General features: G+C 45.5%; 1 protein-coding gene across 7 annotated transcripts in view; it reads right to left on the reverse strand.

The window, feature by feature from the left end:
* Positions 1–25,301, reverse strand: part of PALLD (palladin, cytoskeletal associated protein) — a 567,705-nt gene that overhangs the window by 266,783 nt on the left and 275,621 nt on the right. For all 7 annotated transcript variants that reach the window (XM_058192526.1, XM_058192524.1, XM_058192521.1 and 4 more), the window contains exons 3-8: positions 23,404–23,582; positions 19,826–19,886; positions 18,238–18,343; positions 8,991–9,065; positions 3,620–3,761; positions 3,389–3,412 (exon numbers count right to left, since the gene is read on the reverse strand). In XM_058192526.1, coding sequence (XP_058048509.1) covers positions 3,389–3,412; positions 3,620–3,761; positions 8,991–9,065; positions 18,238–18,343; positions 19,826–19,886; positions 23,404–23,582 — 587 coding nt within the window. The remainder of the gene's footprint in view (positions 1–3,388; positions 3,413–3,619; positions 3,762–8,990; positions 9,066–18,237; positions 18,344–19,825; positions 19,887–23,403; positions 23,583–25,301) is intronic.

Raw genomic sequence — 25,301 nt, forward strand, 5'->3', positions numbered from 1 at the left:
TGATATGCAAAAGTCAAGGGAAGAGCAAAATCCATTATTTGAAAAAAAGATCAGGGAAAAAATAAATTCTTCTGTTTCAGGGATTGATTTAGGGAATTTTCTATTCTTATTTATTAGCTTTCTATTCTAACTCTCTTTTGTTATCTTGAAAATACTTCTTCACCTTGCCAAGCTATTTTGTACTTCTGAGGTCTTTATCAGGCAACATATTAATTCTTCAGCCCCACTGATTTGATGAACTATTCCCCTTCCTAAAGGAAAGAACTAAAATCCAACTGTTTGAAAGAAACTGTTTGAAAGAAAGACAAAGAAATAGAATCAGATTAGTTGGAGGCAGCCAATGTAATAGGTAACTGAGAAAGAAAAAGAAGAATTCTATGAATTGTATTCCAATGCAACTTATGCTGATGCTACAAAAAAAAGAAAGTGCAGAAATATAAGGTTTTTATACTATTTATTTCTTAATGTAGATTTTTACATTTTTTTAATGTGTCATTTTTATATTTATGGTTTTTATCCAATTGTTGTGTGCCAGCCAGAGTTGCTTTTGGTGAGATAAGTAAAGGTAAAGTTAGATAAAGATAAAGGTTTCCCCTGTGTCCAATCATGTCTGACTATTGGGGACAGTGCTCATTTCTTATTTGACAGAATCAACATTAAACGCAAACATTTCTGTGATCATGTGGCCAGCATGACTATATGCCAAGGCACATGGAACACTGTTAGTTTCCCACAGAAGTAGCATCTACTTATTTACTCGCATGTGCATGCTTTCAAACTGTTAGGTAGGCAGGAGCTAGGGGCACGGACAAGAGTTCACCCTGTCATGCTATCAACTTTCTAGTTGACAAACCCAGTATCTTTAACTGCTGAGCCATTGTATCTCCTAGATGGCTACACAAATTTGATTAATAATAATAATAAAATATGTATTACCTAAATCTGCTAAACATGCCACAATTCTCTTACTTCTTCTGAGTCATCTTTGCTGATAAAGTAGAATTGGTATGATTACTGCATACCTAAACAATACAGCTTCTTTAACTCTACTGAAGTGCAGAAAATCTGAATTAAATAGTAAGTGAAAATTCCCACTTTATCTGAACACAGCAACAACAACTTATTTGCACTGATCACATTTCTATTAGCTTTTTATTAAATTTTACTATGTTACCACATAGTTTTATTAAGCCTGATTCACTGAACAAATCAAATTGTCTGAATATATACAACATACTAACCAAATATCTAATACTTCATATTATGGCATTACCCTTTTAGTAGTATAAGACTCCTTTCCCAACCTGGTGGCTTTTTTTAATAGATATAATGGATTCAACTCACATAAGTCATAGATATGCTTTTACATCACAATGGAAAATGCTGCAGTAAAGAAATCGGGATTACTGTAGTACTTTTAATAGGTTTTGCAATATCCACAGACTGTTTTAAAAATGCCAAGTTTTGAATATGGTATAAGCATAACAAAATGTGTATACTTATTTGTATGCTGGAGAATAATTTCATGAATTATCCTTAATCAGAAAATGAATGAAATCTTTTTGATTTACACCTACACACTACTTTTGGCAATATAGCCTTCACAGCCAAGGAGGTATTTAGACCAAGGAATCCTGTACAATATATGAAATAAGTCTGAAATGATCATCTACCAGGCTTAGGATTTAGTTCCTTTTTGAATCCTACAATATTGCTAGCCAATTGTATTTATACTATTCTGCAGTCTCCCCCGCCCCCTTTTTTTGTTATTTATCTCCACAAGTATCCTGCAGTTTAAGGACTTCCACTGTAACTCTGTGTCTCTCCTGCAATATGGAATGCTGGCCAACAAGAACTTGACTTGTTCTTTAGACTCGGAAAGAACTGCATGAGAAGACTTTCTCTAGTTTTCCCCAACTAATTTCCCAAAATATATTGATCAGCAACTACAGAATTCTAAGTAAATAGTGTGATATTAATATGCCAATAAAAATTATAGAGAGAGCTGGTTAAACACCTTTTGCAATTAATATATAGATTTTGTTTGCTAAGAAGCCTTTTCTAGATCCATGGAAACAAAAGAGAGTCAAAGTTTGATAAAAAGTTGGAGAGGGTTTTTCTGTATGAATGTTCAAAATATAAATCCAATGAAATAATGTATTCTGAAAACTTTTCATATTTAACAAGTCTGTGATCACTGACCAAAAAAAGGAAGAGGTATCAAAAAATATTTTTACAAATATACTTTAAAAATATCAAAATACAATTGTGTTAAAGAGATTCAGTATTTTTGTGGCTGCTTCCAGACAGCTGAGTAATGGCCAAAGCATCAGCAGCTGGCAAATGATTCTGTCGGTCTATTTTTCTCCTTCCTAAAAGGAACTTTACTTTGAAGGAGTCAATCAACACAATGTCAAAATGTCAAAATAACATAGTACTAAACAGGTCATTTGACAAACTGTGTTGTTGGCCTTAAGTAATTTGTCTGGCTATTAATTTCTCAAACAGTCTGCAGAGATTTGTGTTGCAGACTGAGTTCTGTCTAGACAAAGAAAGGAGTGTAAAACACATTAAGCCGATAGAACTTAATAATGACAAGAAAAATCCATTTCAAAGATTTTCAATTGCCTGAATCGCCAAAGTTTCTTCCTACCCCCCCTTCTTCTGCTTTTAATTCCATACTGATAGCATGTAGTCAACTGAGATTTTGAGGAGATAGGTTACAAATGTCATGTATCAGAGAGGTATAAATAACAATTACCTTGTTTCCTATTTATTACTGTAGGTTTTTAAAACATACTGTCAGTTAAAAAAAAAACCCTTGGGGCAGAATGGGGCAACTCGCCACTGTCAACTCAACACCATCATCTCACCATAGGACAGGTCAGAAATTCAATTTTTGACATTCACATTTCATTTTATGCCTCCTTTTGCATCCTTTCTTTAATGATTTTATCCCACCATTTCTTCAGTACTAGTGTAGCTCTTGACCAGTGGTGAGTTGTCCCATGGCAAGTTGGCTGTGACAAGCTGTATTGTAACAAGTTTGCCATGAGAAGTTGGTTGTGGCAAATTGGCAGCGGCGTTGGCCACAGTGAGTTGTTCTAGACCCACCTTGGGGATTGGAACAGACAATTCAACAAATCCCATGAACTGTAATATTGCTGTAATATGTATTTTAATTTTCCGTAATTCTTATAAAGTTATTATTTGAAAGAATGAGCTCCAGAGATGTGCCAGTTTAACCCTCATTCCCCCAAAGAAACTAATATTTATAAGATCATATAAAGAAAATACTGCCTCCAAAACAGTTGCCTATTACTAGCCCTATACAAAATGTTTTAACTACAACACAAGAAATCAATACTTTTAAAAATGTGATGCTTACCAGGTTCTGCTGTAGAACGTGGTTCTGTTTATGACATCATCCAAATCCAAATCCAGGATAGGGAAGAGAAGCAGGAAGAATAAAGTGCATTAGAAATGCTACTATGCAAAAGGTAACAAGCTTTATAGAATTAGAACTTCAAATTCAGAATACAGTTAAAAACAATAATAATTTCAAATTTACACATTTTTACTGCATGTCTAGTTCAATGGGAAAATAATCGGCACTTACTTTTCTGAAGAATTCGGAAGTCTGGAGAATCATGAATTTCAACCCCTTGACGAAACCAGAGAACATGTAAGGGAGGTGCTCCTTTTACTCTACATTCAAGTACAACTACTTGTCCTTCATTTGCTGTTGAATTTTGAAGTTCCTGAAATTTTGATATATAAATAAGCTAATGAAAATACAGACAGACATGTCTATCAGGAAAAGTAATATTAACATTGGCAAGCTATAATACCAACATAGGCAATTAACAGCAGCTGCTGAAATCTTTTACTTGTTTATTATTTATTATGTTATTATTTTTTCAATTATTTATTTGAATAGTACAGCTTTTATTTCCAAGTAAACTAGACCAGGGGCTGGGGACCAGCACCAGTCCACGGCATGCCAGAAACCAGACTGTGCAAAAAAGTGAAGCTCCATCTGCAGGATACAGGCAGTACCAGTGGTGAAATTCAAAAATTTTTATTACCTGTTCTGTGAGCATGTCTTGGTGGGCTTGGCAGGGGAAAGATACTGCAAAATCTCCATTCCCACCCCACTCCAGGGGAAGGATACTGCAAAATCCCCATTCCCACCCCATTCTGGGTCCAGCCAGTGGTGGCATTTGCCAGTTCTCTGAACTACTTAAAATTTCCGCTACTGGTTCTCCAAACTGCTCAAAATTTCTGCTATTGGTTCTCCAGAACCTGCTGGATTTCACCCCTGGGCAGTACACAAAACCATACCCCCTCCGGTTCACAGAAAAATCTCACTCTACAGAACTGGTCCCCGATGCCCAAAAAGTTGGGAGCTGCTGAACTAGTCTTAAGTCTAGGTCAACATATATCTCTTCTCTTGTGTCTTGTCTTAAACACATTTCCTAGCCAGTTGAAATTCATACATCTTAAAGTTCCTGAGGTTGAGAAACCTTGCTCTTGGGCTTTGAAAAGAAGAATACTTTTTCTAAACAAAGAGTCAGACCCAGTATTGGCATAAACCTTGTGATGATCAAGTTATGCTGTGATCAGATGTTTACTGTTGTGGAAATTTCATCTACCTATCAACCTGTCAATTTATCAACCTGCCTGCCTGCCTATCTATTTCTATCTATATGTTGTGGTCCGCCAGCAGCCTGTGGAGCTGGCAACAGAGTCGGACAGCGATGAAGCTTAGGTCAGGCCAGAGCCATCGGGAAGTGAGGTGCGGACTCCAGAGCCTCCAGAGCCTGATAGTAGTGAGGCAGAGGAACAGGAGGAGCCTGTTCCTAATGCACATATGAGAAGAGCTGCCAGAAGGCAAGAGCAGCTCAAGCAAAAAGGACAACCTGGGAGTAGGGCCAAGAGATGACTGGCCCCTCCCATAAGGCTTAAAACAGACCAGCAACGGCATTTGGGCTTTGCCGGAAAACAACATTAGTAGCTTCATCTTCTGCTTTGTCTATATCTTGCATTTATTTTTGTGACTTCTAAACGTTTGCCAAGAAAGCTCTTCGACAGTTTGCCTCCTTGGACCAAGGTTTGTGATAGGACTGAGGAATTTGTGTTGGGAGGAATTTGTTTTAATTTAGTTGAACTATGCTAGGAATGAAGTAATTCTCAGCTGTTCAAATAAAGTTTGTTTTTTTCATGGACTGAGTTTCCTACTACCTACTTGGGCCTAGGTCACAACACTATATCAGGGCTGTCAAACTCGTGGCTTGAGGGCCAAATGTGTCACATGCTGGCCACACCCAGTTTAGCAAAGTGGAAAAAAGACCTAATATGTGACGCCTCTGTGACAACACGAGTCTGTCTGTTTGTCTGTCTCTCTCTCTCTTTGTCTGTCTGTCTGTCTGTCTGTCTGTCTGTCTGTCTGTCTGTCTGTCTGTCTATCTATCTATCTATCTATCTATCTATCTATCTATCTATCTATCTATCTATCTATCTATCTAGGCATCTAGGCATCTATCAAACACAGATATTTCCTAAGTTAATATCAAGAAAATGACATTTTAATGTGCAGAAACAAGCACTACTTTATAACAATGTATACTTCTAGACAATGCTTTTTGCTATGGAGTTGATGTAGTTCCTTTATGAAACTTTATAGGAGATCCAAAACAACCATCATCTACCATATTATTTATTTATTTATTTTATTAGATTTATAAACCGCCCTTCTCCCGAAGGACTCAGGGCGGTGTACAGCCAAAGTAAAGAGAAACAATATACAGTTAAAATACAATTAAAAAGCTTATTATACAGTGTGGCCGAAATTAAAATAATTTAGAATCTAAAAAACCCCAATTAAAACCAGAGAGAAATTTAGAATTTAAAACTACAATTTAAGAAAGCCCCGCACGAACAAACAGATATGTTTTCAGTTCGTGGCGAAAAGTCCGAAGGTCAGGTATTTGGCGTAAACCAGGGGGAAGTTCATTCCAAAGAGTGGGAGCCCCCACAGAGAAGGATCTTCCTCTGGGGGCCGCCAGCCAACATTGTCTGGCGGACGGCACCCTGAGAAGGCCCTCTCTGTGCGAGCGTACGGGTCGGTGGGAGGCATGAGGTAACAGAAGGCGGTCCCGTAAGTACCCAGGTCCCAAGCCATGGAGCGCTTTAAAGGTGGTTACCAGAACCTTGAAATGCACCCGAAAGGCAACAGGAAGCCAGTGCAGTCTGCGCAGGAGAGGTGGTCACATGGGAGCTACGTGTGACTCCCTCTATCACCCGCACAGCTGCATTCTGGACCAACTGAAGCCTCCGAGTGCATCTCAAGGGGAGCCCCATGTAGAGAGCATTGCAATAATCCAGGCGGGAGGTGACAAGAGCGTGAGTGACTGTGCATAGGGCATCCCGATCAAGGAAGGGACGCAACTGGCGAACCAGGCGAACCTGGTGAAAGGCTCTCCTGGAGACGGCCGCCAAATGATCTTCAAACGACAGCCGTGCATCCAGGAGAACACCCAAGTTGCGCACTCCCTCCTTTGGGGCCAATAACTCGCCCCCAACAGTCAGCTGCGGCTGCAGCTGACTGTATCGGGGTGCCGGCATCCACAGCCACTCCGTCTTGGAGGGATTGAGCTTGAGCCTGTTCCTCCCCATCCAGACCCATACGGCTTCCAAACACCGGGACAACACTTCGACAGCTTCGTTGGGGTGGCCCGGGGTGGAAAAGTACAGCTGAGTATCATCAGCGTACAGTTGATATCTCACCCCAAAACCACTGATGATTTCACCCAACGGCTTCATATAGATGTTGAACAGGAGGGGCGAGAGAATCGACCCCTGCGGCACCCCACAAGTGAGGTGTCTCGCGGTCGACCTCTGCCCCCCTGTCAACACCGTCTGCGACCGGTCGGAGAGGTAGGAGGAGAACCACCGATAAACGGTGCCTCCCACTCCCAACCCCTCCAACCGGCGCAGCAGGATACCATGGTCGATGGTATCAAAAGCCGCTGAGAGGTCTAATAGGACCAGGGCAGAGGAATGACCCCTGTCTCTGGCCCTCCAGAGATCATCCACCAACGCGACCAAAGCTGTCTCCGTGCTGTATCCGGGTCGGAAACCGGACTGGCACGGGTCTAGATAGACGGCTTCATCCAGGTACTGGGGTAGCTGGCGTGCCACAGCACTCTCTACAACCTTCGCAGTGAAGCGAAGGTTGGAGACTGGACGGTAATTACCTAAAATAGCTGGGTCCAGGGAAGGCTTCTTGAGGAGGGGTCTCACCACTGCCTCCTTCAAGGCAGCAGGGAAAACTCCCTCCAGCAAAGAAGCGTTAGTAATCCCCTGGAGCCAGCCTCGTGTCACTTCCCGGGAGGCCAGTACCAATCAGGAAGGGCACGGGTCCAGTAAACATGTCGTAGTATGCAGCCTCCCCAGCAACCTGTCTACATCCTCGAGAGTCACAGGATCAAACTCATCCCAAATAACCTCCACAAGACGCGACTCCGCCCTCCCACCTGGATCATCCCAATTTCAGTCCAAGCCGTCCCGGAACTGAACGATTTTGTCGTATAGATAACCACTAAACTCCTCGGCACGGCCCTGCAACGGGTCACCCCGCACCTCCTGATGCAGGAAGGAGCGGGCCACCCGAAACAGGGCGGCCGGGCGGTTATCTGCCGACGCAATGAGTAGGAACGCCTCGCCTCCCTCATTGCCACTAGGTAGGTCCTAGAATAGAAATATGGAACTATAAGGCTTTGAGGGAGATCAGATCAGGAAACAGAGTTACATTATACAGGATACTATAAAGTTATAATATATAACTTTAAAAAATCTTTAAAATCTCACGAAAATTCTTTCCCTTCCCAATTGCTCTTATACTTAGAGAATTAAAGGAAAGCAATGTTGAAGTTTTTCCACATTCTCTCCAGCCTAAAACCAATGAATGGAAGCTCAATTCCATCTTCAAGGCCATCTCTATGCTCTACCCCAACATGCATGTGTTTTATAATACGTTTTCCACCTTTGACTTTATCAAGCAAAAAATATATATGAAAAAAAACATGTTATCTGTATAGCACCTTCTCCACTGGTAGCAATTATTTTATGTATAAATACTTATGGACTATCCAATATTTTCAAAAAAACATGCAAAAATGGTAATTTGGAAAATAAAAAGTAAATGGAAAAAGTTGAAATAATTTTAAATATTCTGGCTCTGTTTTATTTTTTAGATTTTTGAATCACCATCTCCCTCAGAGAGGAACTATACAATAAAATGTTAATAAAACAGCATGTAAAAATTAAAAATTTAGAAGGAGGCAAGGAAGATCAAATACTGTTAAAATTAGTTAAAAAGATGAAGAGAGGGCTCTTAAGGTGGAGAGAGGTAGTTATGGAATGACTTGAATCCTAAAACTTTCACATTTTCATCTCAATCTCTTAAGGTCCAGAAACCATTTTGCAGCCTAATTTAGGGATTTTTTTTCAGGATTTGTGGAATATTTAAGGGTGCAATTTAGGGCATTTTGTCTTCCACTTTTGTTCCAACCCTTGAATTTTGTGAAAAAAAGCAAAAAATGTACCACATATGGAAATTGCACTAAAGTGTACCAAATTTTACCATATTCAGTTTCCAAAGCTTGAGATGCTAGAAAGCTGCATGCAGTCCAAGACTAGCCCATCCAACCTTATAAAGTGCAAGTAGTGGTAGCTAAGATTACAGAAAAAATTATTTCTGAAAAAAAATCCCAATATTTCTTTCCATAATATAAATCACCCTTCTAAATCAGTTGCCTTCCAGAAGTGCCATCTGTCAATCCCCATAATTCCTAAAAATGCTCTTAATACCCCATTGGGGAAATGGCAGACCAAAAAACCCCCACTATTTCTTTACCATTCTTATAGGCTTTAAATTATCCATAATCACATGGTTTCAGGCTGAAATATTGGTTGAGAAAACAGACCTTTGTAAAAACAGGTGTAGCATGACTAGGCTTTGATCCATCTAATTTGCAGAGGTGTAAAGTAGGACTTTGAACCTGTAAAAACATCATATGCAGATATTGTTAAAGCATATCTGCATCATTAATAATATAAAGAGCAATTTAAACAATAATAGAGTATATTCTATTCTCTTTTTCCTTGAATATAGCATAAACGTATTAGTATTTCAGACTGAACTCATCAAAATATATTTATGTGACTAAGCAATGACACTGAATTATCAGCTGATACACCACTTTCAAAAGTGTTCCTAGCTTTTACTACTTTGATAAATATAATAACCAATCCTAATTTATATAAATGTCACTAAGAATATAATTCCATGAAATCTCTGTGGTTCCTGATTTACATACTCGAAGACCATTAACAATAATATTGACTGCAACTTTTATAACATTAAACACCATAGTTTGGGAAAGTCTGAACAAATATTGAAATCATGATCCCTGAAAAAAGAAAGATGAGAAATATAAATGTCACACTCAGGGTCTCAGAACAGCTTCTGATATTACTTTAAACAACTGCATTATTTGCTTCTTTGAAGCCCAGGTACATTAGTATTGATGTCCAGAACAGCTAGTATGAACGGGTGCTATGTTGCAGTTTTTCTCAACTATGATCTGGAATTGTGAAGGATTATTATTATTATTATTTATTATTTTATTAGATTTATAAACCGCCCTTCTCCCGAAGGACTCAGGGCGGTGTACAGCCAAGATAAAAAGAGACAATATACAATTAAAAAATAAATTAAAAAACTCATTACACAGTGTGGCCGAAATTAAAATAATTAACATCTAAAAACCCCAGTTAAAACTAAAAATTTAAAATTATAAACTAAACAATTAAGAAAGCCCCGCACGAACAAACAAATATGTTTTCAGTTCGCGGCAAAAAGTCCGAAGGTCAGGTATTTGTCGTAAACCAGGGGGAAGTTCGTTCCAAAGAGTAGGGGCCCCCACAGAGAAGGATCTTCCCCTGGGGGCCGCCAGCCGACATTGTCTGGCAGACGGCACCCTGAGAAGGCCCTCTCTATGGGAGCGTACGGGTCGGTGGGAGGCAAAAGGTAACAGCAGGCGGTCCCGTAAGTACCCAGGTCCCAAGCCATGGAGCGCTTTAAAGGTGGTAACCAAAACCTTGAAATGCACCCGAAAGGCAACAGGAAGCCAGTGCAGTCTGCGCAGGAGAGGTGTCACATGGGAGCTACGTGAGACTCCCTCTATCACCCGCGCAGCTGCATTCTGGACCAACTGAAGCCTCCGAGTGCATCTCAAGGGGAGCCCCATGTAGAGAGCATTGCAATAATCCAGGCGGGAGGTAACAAGAGCATGAGTGACTGTGCATAGGGCATCCCGATCAAGGAAGGGGCGCAACTGGTGAACCAGGCGAACCTGGTGAAAGGCTCTCCTGGAGACGGCCGCCACATGATCTTCAAGCGACAGCCGTGCATCCAGGAGAACACCCAAGTTGCGCACTCCCTCCTTTGGGGCCAATAACTCGCCCCCAACAGTCAGCTGCGGTTGCAGCTGACTGTATTGGGGTGCCGGCATCCACAGCCACTCCGTCTTGGAGGGATTGAGCTTGAGCCTGTTCCTCCCCATCCAGACCCGTACGGCTTCCAAACACCGGGACAGCACTTCGACAGCTTCGTTGGGGTGGCCCGGGGTGGAAAAGTACAGCTGAGTATCATCAGCGTACAGCTGATATCTCACCCCGAAGCCACTGATGATCTCGCCCAACAGCTTCATATAGATGTTGAACAGGAGGGGCAAGAGAATCGACCCCTGCGGCACCCCACAAGTGAGGTGTCTCGGGGTCGACCTCTGCCCCCCTGTCAACACCGTCTGCGACCGATCGGAGAGATAGGAGGAGAACCACCGATAAACGGTGCTTCCCACTCCCAACCCCTCCAACCGGTGCAGCAGGATACCATGGTCGATGGTATCGAAAGCCGCTGAGAGATCTAATAGGACCAGGGCAGAGGAATGACCCCTGTCTCTGGCCCTCCAGAGATCATCCACCAACGCGACCAAAGCTGTCTCCGTGCTGTATCCGGGTCGGAAGCCAGACTGGAACGGGCCTAGATAGACAGCTTCATCCAGGTACTGGGGTAGCTGCCGTGCCACAGCACTCTCAACAACCTTCGCAATAAAGCGAAGGTTGGAGACCGGACGGTAATTACCTAAAATAGCTGGGTCCAGGGAAGGCTTCTTGAGGAGAGGTCTCACCACCGCCTCCTTCAAGGTGGCAGGGAAAACTCCCTCCAACAAAGAAGCGTTGGTAATCCCCTGGAGCCAGCCTCGTGTCACTTCCCGGGAGGCCAGCACCAACCAGGAAGTGCACGGGTCCAGTAAACATGTCGTAGTATGCAGCCTCCCCAGCAACCTGTCCACGTCCTCGAGAGTCACAGGGTCAAACTCATCCCAAACAACATTCACAAGACATGACTCCGCCCTCTCACCTGGATCATCCCAATTTCGGTCCAAGCCGTCCTGGAGCTGAACGATTTTGTCGTATAGATAACCACTAAACTCCTCGGCACGGCCCTGCAGCGGGTCATCCCGCACCTCCTGATGCAGGAGGGAGCGGGCAACCCGAAACAGGGCGGCCGGGCGGTTATCTGCCGACGCAATGAGGGTGGAAGCGTAGGTACGCCTCGCCTCCCTCATTGCCACTAGGTAGGTCCTAGAATAGGATCTAACTAGTGTTCGGTCAGCTTCGGAGCGGCTGGACCTCCAGACACTCTCTAGGCGTCTTCTCCGGCGTTTCATCTCCCTCAGCCCCTCAGAGAACCAAGGGGCCGGTCGAGATCTACGCCAGGTCAGAGGCCGCAAAGGCACGACACGGTCCAAAGCTCCAGCCGCGGCCCGTTCCCAGGCCGCAACTAGCTCTTCAGCCGTGCCGTGGGCCAGGTCCTCAGGAAACGGCCCAAGCTCCATCAGGAACCTCTCCGGGTCCATCAGGCGCCTGGGACGGAACCAACGCATTGGCTCCGTCTCCCTGCAGTGGTGGATAGCGGTCCGAAAATCTAGGCGAAGGAGAAAATGATCTGACCATGACACTGGTTCCATTTCTAACTTATCTAATTCCAGATCATTTAGCCATTGACCACAGGATGAACACAGTAGCTCTCTGGCTGCTCAAATATTATATGAGTGATGAGTATGAGTATGGTGATGAGAATTGAATGTACACTGAATTGTGAAGAAAGCAATGAACATAAAAAAGAACATACGTGAAAATATGTGCTTGAAGAAGACACTGCATATTAAGAAAATGAAGACAATATACAAAAGTGATTATTTTAAATTTACGATCCACAATCTTTAGGGAAGTCTGTGCACTCATCATATCAAGCTCTTCAGGAAATGTCAGGAAATGAGAAGCACTGATTCATGGATATACTTGCATAGAACCATACCTAATTCTATATACCTAATCAATGCCTCTATAATAAATTTACAACAGGCTTAATTTTTAGTTTTATAGAATCAATCAATGAATACAAATACCCAAATCCAAGTACAGGTAGTCCTCAATTGTATAACTACAACTGAGCCCAAATTTTTTGAGTTTCCCCCCATTCTATGACCTTTTTTTGCCACAGTTGTTAAGTGAATCACTGTAGTTGTTAAATTATTAATATGGTTGTTAAATAAATCTTTCTTCCCCATTGACTTTGCATGCAGAAAGTCATAAAAGATGATCATATGACCCCCAGAATACTACAAGCGTCATAAATATGAGTCAGTTGCCAAACATCTGAATTTTGGTCATGTGACCATGGAGATGCTACAATAGTTGTAAGTGTGAAAAATGGTCATAAGTCACTTTTTCAGTGACTTATGTAATTTGTAATTTGAACAATCACTGAATGAAGTGCTGTAAGTTGAGGACTACCTGTAGTCTGCCATAGTCTCTTAAAAATTCTTTATACCTTAATGCTATCATACCTGAACCTTGTACAGAAAAGTGAGCAAGGACTCTTCATAAAATACTGTAAATGCACCAAGAATGGAAGAATCCAAGGCAGAAAAGAAGGAAAGCTCTTATAGTTGCAGGATATATCTACATGTTGTTATTAATTTAATAATAATTTAATAACCATATTTTTCAGACAATATGATGCCCTGGACTATAAGATGCACCTAGGTTTTGGGGAGTAAAACAAGAAAAAAAATCTGCCTCTGCCTCTGCCTCCCAGCAATTTGCCTCCTGGTCAACTTCAGCACAGCCTGATTTAGCAGGAGCGGCTGATTGGTAGTTGGATCTGCCTCCCAGAATACCACCGATCAGCTGCTCCAGGCTGCGGGGATTGCTGCCACCTATCAGCACCAGTGCTGCCAACTATCACTGCTTCTGTTGTGTCTTGTCCGCTCTCACCACAGCCGGGGTCTGCTTATCTGCTCCTGAACACGGAGGAATGTATGCCTCCTGGCCCCAGTCCTGGCTCCATGCCCAGACAAGCTGCAGAGGAGGGGGCACCTCCCGGTCCCAGCCCTGGCTCCATGCCCAAGCAGGCTGCAGAGGAGGGAGCATCCCCCGGCCCCAGCCCTGGCTCAATGCCCAGGCAAATGGAGCAGCTAGACCCCTCCCCCTCCTCCACAGCATGTGAGCCTGAGGAAAGTTTACTTCTAACAGCTGATTGGAGTGACCCTCGCATCAGAAGATTGGATAGGCGGAGGCAACAGAAGGAAGGGAGGGGCAGGCCTTAATGAGTGCTGAGTCATGGAGCCACACCCCATGGCCTATATAAAGGATCTGCTTTCTGGCAGTCTCTGAGTCAGGCAAAGTTGAACTTATCTTGCTGAAGTCACTTACCGGTCTCCTGCCTGCTCTGAGGACTTTGCTAGGACTTTGGGCAGAGCTGCAGAGGCAAGCCTGATTCGGATTTCCCTGACCTGGCCGTCAGCGGAGGAGTGGGACACGACAGCTTCTGAGTGCCCCATTTTCAGCCTCCACGCATCCCATTTTTGGCTCAGTGCATCTTGTTTTCAGCTGCTGCCTGGAACGGGCCAAAAATGGGACACACAGAGGCTGAAAATGGGACATGCAGAGGCTGAAATGGGGCGCATAGAGGCCAAAATTGGGGATACACAGAGGCAAAAAATGGACATGTGGAGGCAGTGATAGGTGGCAGCAGCAATGGGCAGCGCCGGTGCCCATGGGCAGTGGCAATCCCCGCAGCCTGGAACAACTGATCAGTGGTATTCTGGGAGGCAGATCCAACCACCAATTAACTGTTCGTGCTAAATCAGGCTGTGCTGAAGCTGATCAGGGTGTTTGCTATTTGCTGCAAGGAGGCAAACTGCTGGGAGGCAGAGGCTGAAGAGTGGGGGGCTGGTGGGTGGGTGGGGCTTCAGCAACATTCACTCTATAAGAAGCACAGACATTTCCACCCATCTTATAGCTCGAAAAATACAGTAATTCTCCAGTTCCGTAGAAGATCTGCATGAAGCAATGCTAAAGGTGATCTCCTGGATAGCTGGACATCCAGTTATGAGGTCAGTACCATACCCCATAGATGTTGTATTTATTTATTTATTTATTTATTTATTTATTTAATCATATTTATATACCGCCCTATCTCCCGAAGGACTCAGGGCGGTTCACAGGCGCTTAAAAACATATAAATACAGAATAAAAACAATTAAAAAACTTATTTTAAAGCCCGTTAATTAAAATATACAAATAAAACCCAATTAAAACCCAGAAATTTAAAATCTAGCTCAGTCCTGCACAATTAAATAAGTATGTTTTAAGCCCGCGGCGGAAGGTCCGAAGGTCCGGAAGCTGACGGAGTCCGGGGGGTAGTTCGTTCCAAAGGGTGGGAGCCCCCACAGAGAAGGCCCTTCCCCTGGGCGTCGCCAAACGACATTGCCTCGCTGACGGCACCCTGAGGAGACCCTCTCTGTGAGAGCGCACGGGTCGGTGAGAGGTATTCGGTAGCAGTAGGCGGTCCCGTAAATAACCCGGCCCAATGCCATGGAGCGCTTTAAAGGTGGTCACCAGAACCTTGAAGCGCACCCGGAAGGCCACAGGTAGCCAGTGCAGTCTGCGCAGGATGGGTGTTATACGGGAGCCACGAGGGGCTCCATCTATCACCCGCGCAGCTGCATTCTGGACTAACTGCAGCCTCCGGATGCCCTTCAAGGGGAGCCCCATGTAGAGAGCATTGCAGTAATCCAGGCGAGGTGGCACGAGTGCGTGAGTGACCGTGCATAGGGCATCCCGGTCCAGAAAGGCGCAACTGGCGTACCAGGCGAACCTGGTAGAACGCTCTCCTGGAGACGGCCGTCAAATGGTCTTCTAGAGACAGCCGTTCATCAGGAGGGCGCCTAGGTTGCGGACCCTCTCCATCGGGGCCAATGACTCGCCATCGATGGTCAGCCGCGGATTAAGCTGACTGTACCGGGATGCCGGCATCCACAGCCACTCTGTCTTGGCGGGATTGAGCTTGAGCCTGTTTCTCCCCATCCAGACCCGTACGGCCTCCAGACACCGGGACAGCACTTCGACAGCTTCGTTGGGGTGGTCCGTTGAGGAAAAGTCCAGCTGGGTGTCATCCGCATACAGCTGGTACTTCACACCGAAACCACTGATGATCTCACCCAGCGGCTTCATGTAGATGTTAAACAGAAGGGGCGAGAGGATCGACCCCTGCGGCACCCCACAAGTGAGGCGCCTCGGAGCCGATCTCTGCCCCCCTGTCAACACAGACTGCGGCCGGTCGGAGAGATAGGAGGAGAACCACCGATAAACGGTGCCTCCCACTCCCAATCCCTCCAACCGGCGCAGCAGGATACCATGGTCGATGGTATCGAAAGCCGCTGAGAGGTCTAATAGGACCAGGGCAGAGGAGCAACCCCTATCCCTGGCCCTCCAGAGATCATCCACCAACGCGACCAAAGCCGTCTCCGTGCTGTAACCGGGCCGGAAACCGGACTGGAACGGGTCTAGATAGACAGTTTCATCCAGGTGCAAGGGAAACTGATATGCCACCATACTCTCTACAACCTTCGCCGCAAAGCGAAGGTTGGAGACCGGACGATAGTTACCTAAAACAGCCGGGTCCAGGGAAGGCTTCTTAAGGAGGGGCCTCACCACCGCCTCTTTCAAGGCGGCCGGGAAGACACCCTCCACTAAAGAAGCGATCGTAATCGCCTGGAGCCAGCCTCGTGTGACCTCCCGAGTGGCCAGCACCAGCCAGGAGGGGCACGGGTCCAGTAAACATGTGGTGGCATTCAGCCTACCCAGCAACCTGTCCATGTCCTCAGGAGCCACAGGGTCAAACTCATCCCAAACAATATCGCCAAGACCACCCTCGAGCATCTCACCCGCATCACCGCAATCTTGGTCCAACCCATCCCGAAGCTGAACGATTTTATCGTATAGATAACCGTTAAACTCCTCAGCACGTCCCTGCAACGGGTCATCCCGCTCCCCCTGGTGTAGGAGGGAGCGAGTCACCCGAAACAGGGCGGCTGGGCGGTTATCTGCCGATGCAATGAGGGAGGAGGCGTAGCTACGCCTCGCTTCCCTCAATGCCACTAGGTAAGTCCTAGTATAGGACTTCACTAGTGTCCGATCAGCTTCCGAACGGCTAGACCTCCAGGAACTCTCTAGGCGTCTTCTCCGGCGCTTCATCCCTCTCAGCTCCTCGGAGAACCAAGGAGCCGGTTGGGACCTGCGCCGGGTCAGAGGCCGTAAAGGCACGACCTGGTCTAAGGCCCCCGCCGCGGCCCGTTCCCAGGCCGCCACAAGTTCCTCAGCCGAGCCGTGAGCCAGACCCTCAGGAAACGGCCCAAGCTCCGTCCGGAACCCATCAGGGTCCATCAGGCGCCTGGGGCGGAACCAACGTGTCGGCTCCGCCTCCCTGCGGTGGTGAATGGCGGTCAGAAAGTCTAGGCGAAGAAGAGAGGGATCTGACCATGACAAAGGTTCGATGACTATTTCCTTTAAGTCCAGATCTCTCAACCACTGACCAGAGAGAAAAATCAGGTCCAGAGTGCCACCCCCAATGTGAGTAGGGCCATCAACTACTTGGGTCAGATCCAAGGCCGTCATGGAAGCCGTGAACTCCCGAGCTGCCGTCGATGATGAGCCGGAAGATGGCAAGTTAAAGTCCCCCATGACTAAGAGTCTGGGGGTCTCAACTGCCACCCCAGCCAGCATCTCCAGGAGCTCGGGCAGGGCAGCTGTCACGCAGCAAGGAGCCAGGTACGTGATCAGCAAGCCCATCTGACACCTACGACCCCATCTCACAAAGAGGGATTCACACCCGGCAATCTGAGGTACAGTGGTCTCCCTCGGCTCTAGACTCTCTCTAATCACAACCGCCACCCCCCCACCCCTACCCTGGGCCCTCGGCTGATGGAATGCACGGAAACCCGGCGGGCACATCTCAACAAGGGGCACGCCCCCTTCAGTGCCCAACCAGGTCTCCGTAATGCCCATAAGGTCCGCGGAACCCCCCTGTATAAGATCACAAACAAGGGGGGCTTTGTTCACCACGGACCGAGCATTGCACAACATCAACCGAAGGCCCAGGCTCTGAGGATCCTGACCATCCGGGGAACGGGAAAAGTCCAAGGGGTCGGAGCGCGTGATTGCTTTAAGACATCGAGCACGCGCTCCCGGAACTTGATATGACCCCTCGCTTCCGCCATACCTGCCCCTCCCACTTACCGTGTCAATAGGACCACCCTCACAAATAGGAACAAACTCCTCCCCCATAACCTCCGAACCTGATAGTAAAAAACCGCCGCGAGCATGTGCAGGAACTGGCCCCCTACCCGACGGGTTACCCCCATTACCCGCCCCTACCCTCCCACCCCTTAAAAATTCCCTCTCTAAAAAACCCCATAAGCTCTTCTTTTTCGCATGCCACCTCTGTGGGTCCCAAGACCCGTCATGGAGGCCGGCCCTCGATAATGAGGAGGGCCATTCCTGCGAGGCGGGGGCACCTCGCAGGCGCAAGAGTTCACAAGCAGTATAATGCGTAGCAGCTGAGACTAAGAATCGGCAAAGTAGAGGCTCCATCTCCGAATGGCAAGATGATGACAGATGGTACATATAATTATGTGGACTGTGTATATATGTTTACTTCTCTTCTGTCATGTTCTCATCATATGCTAAATAATAATAAATAAATAATAATTAATGTAACAAACATCTGATGTTCTAAAGTAGCACATAAATATATACCTGCTGATTAGGCACAGAGATAGGCTGGATTACTGCTGTAGTAATTCCAGACTTTGGAGCTGACGATCCAATTGTCAATGAAACAGAAGTGCTTTTCTTCTGAGCCCTGAATAAACGGACAAATCAAAACAGACAGAAAGTCACTTGGTGTGCTCATAAAATGCTTCCCATTTCATGAAACAGAACACTGTAGAGCCTTTTCTCATGACTAACTCAATTGCTAAATTCCACACTAACTTTCCATCCTGTTACTTATTTGGTAGTTAAGTGGTAGGAAATAGGAATTTACATATATTAACTTAGATTTAATTAAGTAATTACTAACATCAGGAAACCTTGGGGAACATCCTGAGGGTTCTAACAACTTGTTTTCTCTGAGCACACACCCAACCTTTTTTTTTTTTTTTTAATTATTTGCATTTATATTCCGCCCTTCTCCGAAGACTCAGGGCAGCTTACACTATGTTAGCAACAGTCTTCATTCTATTTGTATAATTTATATACAAAGTCAACTTATTGCCCCCAACAATCTGGGTCCTCATTTTACCTGCCTTATAAAGGATGGAAGGCTGAGTCAACCTTGGGCCTGGTGGAACTAGAACCTGCAGTAATTGCAGGCAGCTGCTGTTAATAACAGACTGCATTAGCAGTCTGAGCCACAGAGGCTCAGAGCCACAATAAACCTTACAGAGCCACAATAAACCTCAATTGTTTATTCTATTCTTCTTGCTCTTAGCAATTTAAGAGGGAAAACATATTCTTTGAACCCTTATTCTTTAATCAGCTAACTTTTTAATATTAAAAATTGCTCCAAGCTATAATTATACACATCTTAAAGTAAAGCAAGTGGTTTTTTTTTCTTTCAAGCCGATTTCTAAAATTTTTACCTTTTTTGTTAAAAAAAATTTAAAACAGGCATTCCACATTTGGATTGATAGTTATACTTTTGTTCTAACAGTCATACAATGATTGTGGATGTATATCTTTTCCTTAGCAAATTTGCTGTCAAAAGTTCAAAGTAAAGAAGACATTCTCATCATTGCAGTATCCTATTTCTATGCCATCCAATTCAGAAGTAGTGTTTACACTGTTCTTGAGGATAAAAGTGATAACATTTGTATGCCAAGCTGTTTAAATCAGCTTGATTACTTACATTCTGATTAGGGACCTGTAACCAATTACCTACATTTTCCATTGTCTATGTCTTCAATAAGTAGAAAACTGCAGCTTAATATGTTTCCAGTGCGGCAATGAAACTAACACTAATATTTGCTCATCAAATTCTTTGTATTTTAGGAAATATTTCTTACATAAACATTAGTTATGCATTACAACAAAGATAATTTTTCTGATATGCTTGGAATCCATCTTGGGAATATGAAATAATTAGTCTTCATAGTTATTCTACGGTCAAGGTTTAATCCAATACATCAACAGTACTTAATTATTGATTAACAGTAGTTAATTCTTTCCCTGCATAAAGCGATTACAGGAGGAAGATGTGAAGCAGAACAGCTTAGCAATTATCCTTTCAAATGGCCATAGAAACATTAAACACAACATAGTTGGTTTTGTTCTGTAAACTCACTGGGGCATGGCTCCAGATTTTGTTTTGAAATGTTCACTATCAGAATCAGAGGAACTGGCACCTGCAGAAAAGTAGGAAACAGAATCATTAGTGATAACATCAGGTGTAATACAGCTGCATGTTTATAAACAAAATATTTAAGACAGGGGTGTCAAACTGGATTTCTTCAAGGGCCGGATCAGCATTGTAGTTCTCCTCTGCAGGTCGGCGGGGAGGTACAGGGGGAATGGGACGATGGAACAGATGCCTCCTGTAGCACCCTGCCAGCCAAACGGTGTTGGGAACCCTACGCCCTGTTTTGGCCGGTAGAATACAGCAGAAGCCCATCCAGTCCCCCACACCCTGTTTTGACTGCCAGAGGCACCACGGGCCAGTCCTTTGCTATTTCCAGGCTGGCCTCATCGGCCAGATTTAAGCACCCCATGGTCTAAATCCGGCCTGCGAACTTTGAGTTTGACACTACTGATTTATGACAATCTCCATGATTTCAGTATTGCTGAAATTTCCATGACACTTTGGTGTTCGCCAGTCTTCTCCCATCCAATTATTGTAATTTATTTAATTTAAAGTTTTTAAACTTAAGTCACATAAAATGAAATTAGCATTCTGAAAAGCTACAATTTATGTCTGGTTCTCATAAAACTGTTGAATTCCATACAAAATCCATCTACTTTCTTGGAAAAGAAAAATTATAGTGTCCTTATCTTAGTGCAGACATGTGACACTCAAGGCCTGTAGGCAAGATCCAGCCCACAATGTGGTTAGATCCGGAGGCAAGATGGACAATGAGGATGCCAGCCCCAATATACTCGCTTCCTCCTAAGTACATGCTCGGGGGAATGCCCCAGCCAGGGTGGGCCAGGGACAAGGCAGCGGGGGCTGGGCCCTCGCTGTCTCCAGGGCAGCCCCATGGGCCAGTCTAAGGCTGACCGTGTTCTGGCCCAGGTGCTCAACATGAAGTTGTCGATCAGCACATAGTAGAGCCCCAGTAGCAGCCCCACGCCCATCACCAGCTTCTGCTGTCTCCATGGCCCTCTTGCTTGTCCGGCCTCTCCAGCTGTGTCTACAGCCCGCTAGCACATCCCTTTCACTGGGACAGCCACCACTCTGCCTCCTGTACCCGCACGGGAATGGAGAGGCAGTGGGCCTCCCTCTGACCCATGCACTTTGTCCTCCCACATCCACCATGAGCAACCTAATCAAGGAGAGTGAACACAGCAGCAGCAGCCTTGAAGAGGAGGTAAGCATGGCCAGGTGCCTCCTTGGAGAAGTGGAGCTGGGCTGGGCTGGGCTGGGCTAGGGGTCCCAGTGCCCCAGGAGCTTGAGGGCCAGGCTGGGTGCTTACCCTCTGCTGCCAATGGTAGCAGCAGGGCCTGTGCTGGGGATCCTTCATGTGGCCTGAGAGGGATGGCAAGGCTCCTCTGGTGGACAAGGCTTTGGCACTTGCCCTGGTCTCACCTTCCCCTGCTGGAGACCTCTGGATCCCCCCTCCCAGCCTTGCCTGGTCCTCCACAGGATGCAAAGGATAAGACTGCTGCATGCGGAAGCACAGAGGAGAAAGTTTGCAGGAAGCATTTTCCTCCAAATTCAACTTCTGCCTTGACAGATCTCTGGAGAGGAGAAGAGGGTGGTGGGGGAGCTGCATGAGGGAAGGCTGCCCCAACAAGCCAGCATCCTTACCATACATGATTGTAAATGGGGATTCCCTTTTGAGAAGGGCCAGCCTCCCTCATGCAGGACCGGGGAGCACTGTTCCCCTGCCACCTCCTTTTGCTCTCCAGAGACCTGTCAAGCAGAAGTTGGACTTGGAGGAAACGGCTTCCTGCAAACTTTCTCCTCTATGCTTCCACATGCAGCAGCGTCATCGTCCACCTGCATGCACGGGCAGCAAACTGATGGCAAACCGGGGAAGATTTCACCATTGGATTGGAAGAAGAATGTCTCCTTTGGTGTGATATGCATGCGTGTGTGCACACAAATAAAAACACACACACCGTTCCAAGCTTGGAGACTTTTATCCACATCTGAGCTTGCAAACTGCTAATTATGCCTGGCCTTGAGGAGAAGGCTAAAAGTACCTAAACTTAAAATGCAGTGTGTGGATGTGGATGTGGGTATGGGTGTGGATGTGTGCGCATGTGCTTCACTACCAGCTGTTTGAGGAGGCAAGGAGTTTGTGGGGCACCGAATTGTTCCCATGTCGAGTTAGTCAGTGTTACTTGTTCCACCCTGTCTCAAATCAGTTGCGCCCAGTGAGCAGTGTCGAGCCGGCCATGCCCACCCTGCCACATCCACCTAGTCGCGGTGTTCCAGCTATGACCACCCAGCCATGCAACTGGCCCTTTGAGGGCAACCATAATGCTGATGCAGCCCTCAAAATGAAATTGAGTTTGACACTCCTGTCATAGCGCTTTGTATGTATGTCCACAGATGGGAAGATGACAAATTGGTAACTGACATGGATATGGGTAGTGATGGGGTGAAACCATTTTGCCAGAAAATGTTGCTTTGTTTCAGGCCATGTTATGAATGGGAAAGCATTCATGAAAACTATACTGCTTATAATATACACTTTGAAAATATCAAATACCACTCACTGCCACTATAGACATGACCACACCATGTCATAATCATTCCCCAGCAGTTCTTGGACTTCAAAAATAAACAGGATACCCTCCTGTGGAAAAAAAGGTTGTCTGCCCTGTTTTACAGCCTTTCAGTTTTTGTTTAAAAATAGTTTTCAAAAGTCTAACTTGTTGAAAAGGTATAATTAAAAATAGAAGAACTGCTATATATAGCAGAATTGTAACAATTAACATTAGGCTTTTTCATCATTGTAGACATTGACAATTTAGACATGCAGAGTCAGATTGCAGAGCCATAAACCTGTGAAAGCTAGAGCTGTTGTTATAAATATAGTACTGTGTTTCTCCAAAAAGATGACTCACCTTGAAAAGAAGCCCTATCACGTTTTTGAGCATATGCAATCAAATTAAGCCCCACCCACAAAATTATCCCTAATTAAGACCCCAGCCACCCCAGGGTGCAAGGGGTGGGGTGAGGCACACAAGTAAAAAATAAGCTAGGCTGGGGATTGGGGGGTGGAGCTGCCCTACTTACAAGGCCTCGCACACCCCGACACCTGCTTCTCCTTCTTCTGCAGCCACTTCTTCTGTGGCTGCTTGCTGCCATTCACATGCATCATCCTGGCCTGTTTTGCTTTCAGATGCTTGCTGGAAGGCATCTGCAGCCAATAATAGAGCTCTGGATTGATCTGGAGCTCTATTATCGGCTGCAGATGCCTTCCAGCAGACATCTGAAGGTGAAATGGAGGCCAGGGTAATGTGTGCGAGTGGCAGCAAGTGGCCGCATAAGAAGTGGGCCAGCAGCAGGCTCCTGCTGGGTGGGGCTGTCTGTGCCACTGCCGCAAAGTGAGTCAATAATTAGAACCCTCCAAAAAGAATGCCTAGCCATTTTTTCGGGGGTCAAAAGAAAATAAGACCCGGCCTTCTTTTTGGAGAACATGGTAGTAAAAACAGAACCCAATGCATGATATTTTTATTGCCATGTCTTCTTACCTTTAACAAATAATTCTGCTGAAGAAGAACTAGAGCCAAGAGAATTAGAGGCCAGGCAACAGTAGCGCCCTGTGTCGTCTTCAAAAGCTTCTGCTATGATTAATGTCTGGAGTCCTCCACTTTCCGAACAGATCTGAATATCAGGAGAATTTTGTAGTTCTTTACCTTCACAGAACCAGCTTTGATCAACATTCAATTGCACAGTGAAAGACAAAGAAAAGAGTCATTACCAATATTGATAATAAAAACACTACAAAGCAGCAACAGACCTTTACATGTGAACCTATTGTTTAACCATTAGGTACTGGTATTTGAATTGTTACAAAGTTAGAATCATTTTGCGGACTTCTCTGGAAACAGATATACAGGTTTCCTGTGTGAGCTGGGGGTTGGACTAGATGACCTCCAAGGTCCCTTCCAACTCTGTTACTGTTACTGAATTTATATACATTTAGAGCATTACTTGCTAATTGGCAGGCATAGTAGTTAGGATGTTGTTAAGAACTGTTCATTAGCTTTGCTTTGGTAAGCTAACATGAAGGAAGCCTTTCTAATCCAGAAATAGCATGTAGGGATCCTCCAGATGATTTCCAGCATAGTTTCCACAATTATTTGCCACTGATCTTGCTGGCTGCGAATGAATGGACATTCAAAACACCTTTAAGACACGTTGCTTGCTGCTCCAGTAGCTTACATGCATTCAATGAAAAAAATACAATCTACTCCAAAAATAAGTCCTAGCCTGATTTTTTGTGGTGGGTGTGGCCATCACAGGAGGCAGCCCTTCCCTTCCTTGGTCACTTTATGGCTGCTTGGCCCCTTAACTGCAGCCCGTGGATCAGTTGATCCAGTGAGGGACAGGAGTTCTGCCTCTCTGGGTGCCTGGAGATGTTTCCAGTGCACTCTTGCTAGCTCCAGCCCTGCCCATGGTGCGAGGCAACCTTGCAGCCAAGGAACCCTCTTTTCAACAGCTCACCTTGTGGTTCTGGAGCAGGCAGCGACCAGGCCTGGAACTCAGGTGTTGCTCAGGCTGCTGCTACGATGAGGCAGAAAGCCATGTGGCCCGTCGGAATTGGCTACCCCCCACACCTCTACCCGACTGCTGCTACTTGAGAAAAGGATGAAAGGGCAGGCAATTCTGGAAGGTTGTGGGAAGTGTGTGCTTACAGTAGAACCAAAGCCCAACCTGTCTCTTTCAAGCAATCAAGTGTGTGTGTGTGTGTGTGTGTGTGTGTGTGTGTGTGTGTGAGAGAGAGAGAGAGAGAGAGAGAGAGAGAATGAGACAGAGAGAAAGAGAAATGAGGGAGGGGAGTAACAAGAATTGCAGGCAAAGGTGTTTGAAAGGGCTTCTTCTCTGCCACACACACACACTTGATGAGAAACAGTGGAGGGCAGGTAACTGGGTAAGGGGACTGACCCTCCCCTCCCTCCAGCTCGGCGTCTGCTCAGGATGGCATCCCTAGGTCTGACCCATGCATGGGCACCCCCCACCCAGCCAACGTAAGAAATGGGCTCCCTCACAGTGCCTCCTCTCCCGCAACATGAGTCTCAGGTATAGCAACCTGTCAATCTGGGACTGGGGATAGGGGGACCTTCTTGCCTTTTGCGAACTTTTGGCTGCACGTAAGGAAAACAGAAGCAACAGAGTCCCTGGCTTGTTTCTCTCCCCCAAACTCTGCCAGAAATGGGTCTTTGTGAGGTTTGTCATATCAGCTCTGTCAGTTAGCTGGATGCTTGTTGCCATAAAATGGGGGGGGGGGAAGAGAACTGTGGAGCACTTTACATTGCAGCTTTGCAACTGCAGTTACTTTTAAAGCCATGTCAGTTTGCTCTGGTATGCAGTGGCCTCCAGTTGCCTAGCTACAAGGGAGCTGGGCTGTATACTGTATCTGCATCTG

This window comes from Ahaetulla prasina, chromosome 8 (assembly GCF_028640845.1).
Source record: "Ahaetulla prasina isolate Xishuangbanna chromosome 8, ASM2864084v1, whole genome shotgun sequence".
NCBI classification, from domain to species: Eukaryota; Metazoa; Chordata; class Lepidosauria; order Squamata; family Colubridae; genus Ahaetulla; species Ahaetulla prasina.